A 7,808-nucleotide genomic window follows, 5' to 3' on the forward strand; every position below is an offset into this window, starting at 1 on the left:
TAATAAAATTCGTTAATAAAGTCGCGTAATCGTAAAAAGACTTACTGAATTATCGATCATCTACGAATATTAACAACGACGTAAGTAAATGTGATAGAAGAATAAAAACTGTCCGAAAACACACTGCACACTTACCTAAAAAGTATCCATGACGTAAGAAAATTTCACAGTCTTTTCGAAAAATATAAAAAAATCCTAAAAAATGCGATGACTCAACATGGTATAATATCGCGAAGTCTCTTTCGGTCAAGTTTCAACGACTCGCGAATGTCATTGTACAAACGAACGAAACTAGAATAAATGACAAAAAAAATTTCTGACTCGAAATTGAAATTTTTGGAAATTCACATTTCCTCGAGTCGCCGTGTTGCGAAACACGGGGGATTGTGTCCGATAGTCGCGATTTCCCCTGCGTGCGAGTTTATGCAACGAGGATCGCCCGCTGAGACGAAAAACCCGGAGACGCGTCACGCTCGGCGGTGAATGAAAATTGGCACGTTAGAAATTTTCAAAGTCGTGCTGCGGTGCGGTGAACCCTGGTACTTAGATCGCGACGAGGTTGAGGCGGTGGTCGGGCCCATGGGCGGGCCCCGCCGCTCCCGAACGGTACCTATATAAGTTGACTCGCGGCCGGTGTAACACCGAACCTATAACACAATCGCCTCTGCCTCATCAGCTGCGAGACATGCGTCTTCCCGTGAGTATTCCACGCTTGTCCATCAGTGTTCTCCTTTCCGTCATCAGTGTTTCGTTGTTTATCGAGAGAAAATGTTCTCGGGACCGTCGCGGTCATCGGTGCTTTCCTTTGTTTTCAATTAGTCGAACGGATCAGGGTCAGTGTTTTCAGTTGCTCGATTCCACTGCGCTGGTGATTTAACGCTGGTTGTTCGCACTGTTTGTGTTTCTTTGTCGTAAAAAAAAAAAAATAATGCCTGCAGTGGTCTACCTGTTTCGTAAAAATTTTCTACTCCTTTTCTTTCGTTTCTGTAGATCTAGACGTTTATTTAAGTACTTAATGTGTGAAATGTGGCGCTAATCCGATCGGTAGTGTAGTTTTGTAATTAGCAACAGCATATCTTCTGATGTTTCTTTCCATTTAACGTCGCTTCATAAATCACTTTGATGTGTTGTTCATGGCTTGATGGCTCGTTTAAACACGCTGGCTTTCGCTCTTTGTTACAACGGGGGCCAACAAGCATGGACACTTTTTATATAATTGTAGAGTAATAGCGAGGAGAAGTCGCACAGTTGAACACCGAGAGAAATTAACAGCTAGTAAAACTTTCGTTTCACCCTTGCTGTAATTTTAAATTTGTAAAGTGATCTTGCATTTTATAACAAACGTTCGGTGTCAAATGCAACGTAGGGAAATATTTGATTTAGGTTAGGTTCAAACTGCAATTGTTAGCGATTCACATTTTCATCGATGAACCTACGAAGATAAAATATCCGATTCCACGCCTCTGCCTTTCTAACGCTTTAACAAAGCGCTCTCTCTCTCTCTCTCTCTCTCTCTCATTACTTTTATAAAGTACAAATCCCTCCTTATTTTATTTTTCTTCTTATTTGTCTTCAATTTTTTTTTTTTTTCTGTTTTTGACTAAGTAGCTACAGATTTCATAATAAAGTTCCTTCGCTCGAGAAATAAATTTGACGTGTGAGATTTCGAATCAGTGAAAATAATTCAGAGCTGCATTTTAAACTGCGCAATCTCGACACCAGGGTTTTCCACTCTGCGCGAGGTTATTGGAAAGTGATTCGCGAATGCCAGCGATTTCATGCAAACTTGTGTGTCGCCAGGTGCTGTTTCTCTTGTCTTGCATCGGCCTTGCGCTCGCCCAGGACAATCGGTACCCGGTGACCACGCCGGTGCCCATTTTGAAGCAGATAAATAAGTGAGTACTGTTTCGTTGTGTCACGCGCATAGATTTGAACCAACCAAACGTGACGATACGTCGAACGTAGTTTTCGCCCTGTTTCTTTATCTCTCGGCTGCAATCGAATCGACAAAAACCTACCAGACCCAAGGCACTTAAGAAGGAAGTTAACGTGCAATAAGTTTCGCGAAACGCGAAATATACTATAAAATTTAATGAGCGAAAGGTTGCTAAAAAATCGAAGTTAATCTTTTTCTAATTACCCTGATGGATCATTTTAATTAAAATTACGCCACCGCAACGTGGGTTTCTACATTTTTGTAAAATCACGACGATCTAGATCAGGGGTGGGCAATTTTTTCTCAAGCGAGCTTCGATGAGCTTTGACTAAATTACTTCAACCGACAGCAACATGTTTATAAATAATGAACATTAGAAAAGAAGGATAAAATTATTTACTCCAATAAATAATAATAATAATATGTTACTCTTACTCGAAATCACTTGCTCTGTGCGCCATCGGAAATCATGAAATGATTCAGTGGCGCATTGCGCCACGGTTGGCCACCCCTGATCTTAGACGAACAGATTGCAAGCCAATGTACAATCGTAGAAACCTCGTGCAACTCTCAAGGTGGGCTATTACCTCAAACAGTTTCGTAAAAACCGTTTATCTGAAATTTCAAGGTCGAACTCGTGTTTCTATTCATTTCTGCAATAGGGATAGACGACTGTCGCTGCGCAACAGACGATTGCGCTAGTTTTCGTGCAATTTTCGTAATTTTTCATAGGACGCGATTCGCGCGTGACTGAAACGAAATGGTTGCTCGACGTTTCAAGTATTTTGAAGTCTCGCGGTATGTGGTAAATCTAAATATCTAAACTATTATGGTAAAGTATTTAAAATAACTAAAATTATTATTACAATATATAATAATAATATTGATAATAAAAATTATTATTATATAATAATGATTATTATATAATAAAAATTTGAAATTATTATTATATAATATTATAATAATATTATAACGTAATGACATAATAATAATAGTAATATTAAATTAATAATATTAATAATGAAAATTATTGTTACAATATAATAATATAATAATATTATAATATAGTAATATAATGATATAATAATAATAATAGTAATATTAAATTAATAATATTAATAATGAAAATTATTATTGCAATATGATAATATAATAATATTATAATATTGTAATATAATGACATAATAATAATAGTAATACTAATAATATAAATAATGAAAATTATTGTTACAATATAACAATATAATAATATTATAATATTGTAATATTGTAATATAATGATACAATAATAATAGTGATATTAAATTAATAATGTTAATAATAAAAATTATTATTGCAATATAATAATATAATATAATAATATATAATAATATAATAATAATAGTGATATTAAATTAATAATATTAATAATAAAAATTATTATTGCAATATGATAATATAATAATATCATAATATTGTAATATAATGATACAATAATAATAGTAATGTTAAATTAATAATATTAATAATGAAAATTATTGTTGCAATATGATGATATACTAATAATAATATACGCATTATTTCAAATAATTAAGATGCCTAGAAGATACTAATTGATTGCATTCACTGGCGAGCAGACACAATGAGGACGGTAGCTACAGTTACGGGTACGAGGCAGCGGATGGTTCTTACAAGATCGAATCGAAATACCCGACTGGCGAGGTGTACGGGAAGTACGGGTTCGTGGACGATACCGGGAATGTTCGAGAGGTCGAGTACGGAGCGTCGAGGCGCGGATTCGAGCCAGCAGGTCCTGGGATAAACGTGCCGCCGCCAACCTTGACTGGTAACAGCATCGCGAATCCTAACCAACCCGAGGACGACGGCCAATACAGAGAGGATCCATCTGTTTATTACACGGATCCTCGATACACCAACGGAGAACGATACGATCCTGTCGCTCGTCGACCTTTGGCCCAGAATCAACCGCGGCCAATTCCCGCGCCCATCTACAATCCACCCAGGTAAAAAATTCATCATTCTCGTTGAAGTTAGATACCTCTTTGCCCTTGTGAAGTATAGTTTGTGTAATTTTATAGCTCTTCGAGATCTATTTGGGCGTTGTAGCAAAAGCTCTGTTTTTCTTCTTTGTGTACTTTACTATGGATTTTTGGAATCCTAACCTCTTGCTCTGGCAACTGGTTCGCGGACCATAACGAGTGACTGAATATACCGCATATACAATAATTCGTCGCTTTCTTTTCGAACTCGTCGGTATGATATGACTGGATAGAAATTATGACTGGACAAGTAATAATAAATTTATTATTTGTTTTGCCTGGATTATACTTAAATATACTTAAAACTGAGAAAATGTTGCAATTTGGAACGAAAAATACTCGACGTGCGTGGCACGTCATTTCAGCGCAAGAGGTTAAATATATATACGTGTGTACATGCAATGACTTCCATTAATACTCAAAAAGTATGATTCACATAAGTTGCACGCCTGAAATAACTTTTTAAATTATACGTGTCCAATGAAAAGTTGTTTAATATAAAAGTTGTATGGTCTTGAGGGAGGCAAAACATGGCATATCAATTTTCCTTAGTTCTTTTAATCGAAAGAAGATTAAATTCCAAGTGAGAAAGCCACATTGGTCTTAAACCAAATGGTTAAGGAGATATTTTACGATAATTTATCTCTGTATCTATTGTAGATTCAGTCATGAAAATAAATTTTTTTAATGTTTTTACATACTACATGTGACATTTTCAAGGAGAATAATGTCCTGACCTTGTCACCTGTTGAAAATATTCTAAACTAAAATAAGTAGTGTATTTTGAAAGTAAAGACTTTAAGGTTCAAAATTGAATCCGAGCTCATTATCGTACGATTTCTTTTTACAAAATTATAACAAAGTTTCAATATTCAATTTCCGAATATTAATCTTCACTTATTTACTGTGAACGTCTATAGTTTGCTCCCACCCAGTTTGCTTTCGAATCGTTCTGAACTGCTAATTAATTAATTAATCAATGACACGTGACCACGTATAAGAGAACCTGCTCGCTGAGAAACCACAGTTTCTACAATTTTTCGTTGACTTCAAACGTTTCGAGAGGTGATTTCCTGCGGTGAGCCACGCAAATGTCACGTGAATCTCACTCGAAAGCGAACGCAGGCGAACGTGACTTGCACAACTTGGCAGCTTACACTCTCGCTTCATGAGTCAAACAGTGGAAATTAATCAGGGGAATCCTCGGCTTTCCAGGTATCCGACGCAAGTGCAGTACCAACCGAAGCCGCAGTATCAACCAGAGTATCGACCGCAGTACCGATCGCAGTATCAACCGCAATATCAGCAGCAGCAGCAACGATCCGCGTACCCAGCCGCGCCGATTCAAAGCGGGATCCAAGGTCGTCCGGCACCCGTTGACCCGAACGCCGGTTTAGCCTCTTACACGGTTAACTACAAACGATAGAGACGACCATCGATCTCGTCAACCCTGTGTAAATATCGTTAGCGTTATCCGTACCGAACGTAGTAGTTGCAGCGATTGTAGTTTCGGGCCAGTTCGTTCATTCCCATTGAATTCGGTTTCGTCTTTTTTTTTTTTTTTTTTTTTTTTTTTTTGTTTCTTGGTAACCACGCTGTTAACGTTATTTTTATTTTCTTTTCCTCTTTGGTTAAACGTTCGAACATGGTTGACATTCGAAGGACGGATGAAATTTAAACGACGTTGAAACTTGGAAGTTTGGAAATTTCCATCTTTTTTTTTCTTTTTAACTAGAATAACGAAGGTTCAAGCTTAAATTTCTCGTGTCTTCGAATGTTAGTTTGAACGATGGTGTATCTGTATAGCGTAATTCATCTTCTGTCGTTTCACGGAAATTTTGCAACATTCTCCGACTGATTTTCGATCGTTGATAAATTCCTCTAATGTTCGCGCGAATCAGTCCAACTTTCGTGCTAGCGATAGCTTCAGGATGCTGATTCGATTGTGAAGTTGTGTCTCAATCTGGCGTCGAATCGCTTGAGATAATAATGTGGAGAGCACGAGATGGTATATTCAGGAAGACACACTCTTTAATATTCCACGCGATACTCTCGCTCTTTCTTAACTTCCGTTCTTGGCTATAATACTCCAACGTGGCATGTCCAGTTAGACTCCTTGAAAGTAGTTCCTTTGTCAAACTCTACCTCCTTCTCCCTTTTCTACCTCTTTCTCTACCAGTTCTTTTTTTTACCTATTCTCTCTACCTCTCTAGTTTCTAACTTCCATGGCTCATTGTCTCACTCGTTTACGTGTCTCGTTTATTTAGTCGTTTCTCCGTGTCACCTCAAACGTCCGATGTATCATGTCTCAATTACATTATCCATCACGCGTGTATCATTCGACGATAGAAAGGAAACTTTGGCTTTTAATCGTCCAACCCTCTAATTCTGGCTAAGATCATGATGCAAATGACTGGAAGATCGATCAGTGTGGTCTAAATCTATTCTTTATTGTTTGATTTCGAACCCTTTGAACTCGTATATTATGCTGGAAAATTTACTATAAAACTCGTACGTCAGTGCTAGAGATGACAATACAAATTTACTCTGTGTGACATTCTCACTTAATAACCATTTGTTGAACGTTTATAATGGTTATTATGCACTAATTTGCCCAATTTACTTTAAAATAAGTACAATATTGAAAACAAATCGAGTTCAAAGGTTTAGTATCAATTGTTGTAAAATCATCGTAACATCGAAGATTCTTAAAGACGAGCTAAAGAAACTGGTTAACAGCGTCAGAGTCTCTAGACTGTCAATTTTCTTATCTCGCGCCTGTAGAATAAAATAAAAAAATAAATAAAAAGCAAAAAGCTCGCGAGAATTGGAGGTTTTATGTACATATCATACTTATGTCGAACAACAACCGCGTTCTTCCGTCTTCGCGGACTCGCCCAACACCGGAATGAAAACAATTCGCGAGTTATGCAAAAAATTCGCGATTCCAGTCCTGCGTTAATCATCATCCTGTCGCGTGAAACACACGAACGAAAGCTGTGGCTGAATTGAACTTGACACGTTGGTAAAAAATGTCGCCAGATAGTTGGCATAACTAACGGTGCGGCCTTCAGATGGCTATCGAACGATGCGAGCGAGCGAGCGAACGAACGTAGGCGAACCACCTTCGTGCGTCGCGATTATGTTCACCCGCGAGATTCCTCGGTGGTGAACAATCGATGGCGCGACATTTGCATTCTATCTGGCTGGTTTCCTTTTCCGTAGAATTCGCAAGTGCATTGCGTTGGCCACAATTGATTGCGTTCCCGCGTACAAAGATTGGAAACACGTAGAATCGGACGTAGGATAGTCGTAGGATAGTGTAATGACAATAGAGTAGATACGGACGTTTATGGTGGCTAAGGAATTTCTAAATTTGTTTGTTTGGACATGGAAGAAGATGCAATTACATATATATGTTATATACATATGTGTGTGTGTGTGTGTATATGTTAGGGATACTAATATTATTTTGTGTATCAGTTTCATTGTTTTATGTTATCTACTCTGTATCGTGTAATAAAACAACTTTTGCAAAAATATTGTTCGCTTCCGCAAAATTCTTTCCTGTTTTTTTTTTTATCTCTGTCCTATTAAATACTTAAATAAATAATTAATATTATTTATAATATTATAACATAATAATTTTATAATATTAATATTGTATAAATAATAATACTTAAATAAATAATTAAATACTTTCGAAATCAAATTTCCTATTATATATATATATATGTATAAAATATTATTCGCTTTCGCAAAATTCTTTTTTCTTTCTTTTTTTTTTTCGATGAGGGATCTCTGTGCTATTAAATACTTAAATAAATAATTAA

General features: G+C 36.7%; 1 protein-coding gene across 1 annotated transcript; it reads left to right on the forward strand.

The window, feature by feature from the left end:
* Window positions 1-593: 593 nt before the first annotated feature.
* Window positions 594-7,517, forward strand: LOC122532188 (global transcription regulator sge1). Its single transcript, XM_043660739.1, has 4 exons — window positions 594-697; window positions 1,801-1,895; window positions 3,553-3,939; window positions 5,191-7,517. Exons 1-4 carry the CDS (start codon window positions 686-688, stop codon window positions 5,399-5,401), a joined length of 705 nt encoding a protein of 234 aa, XP_043516674.1. The 5' UTR covers window positions 594-685; the 3' UTR covers window positions 5,402-7,517.
* The last annotated feature ends 291 nt before the right edge of the window (window positions 7,518-7,808 follow it).

This window comes from Frieseomelitta varia, unplaced genomic scaffold (assembly GCF_011392965.1).
Source record: "Frieseomelitta varia isolate USP_RPSP 00005682 unplaced genomic scaffold, Fvar_1.2 scaffold_441, whole genome shotgun sequence".
Taxonomy (NCBI): domain Eukaryota; kingdom Metazoa; phylum Arthropoda; class Insecta; order Hymenoptera; family Apidae; genus Frieseomelitta; species Frieseomelitta varia.

What these genes read in the sequence shown, in the direction of transcription:
- LOC122532188 (XM_043660739.1), top strand. An exon ending in ATTTTGAAGCAGATAAATAA is followed by an intron (nt 1,896 to 3,552) that starts GTGAGTACTGTT and finishes ACTGGCGAGCAG; the next exon opens with ACACAATGAGGACGGTAGCT. An exon ending in CCCATCTACAATCCACCCAG is followed by an intron (nt 3,940 to 5,190) that starts GTAAAAAATTCA and finishes TCGGCTTTCCAG; the next exon opens with GTATCCGACGCAAGTGCAGT.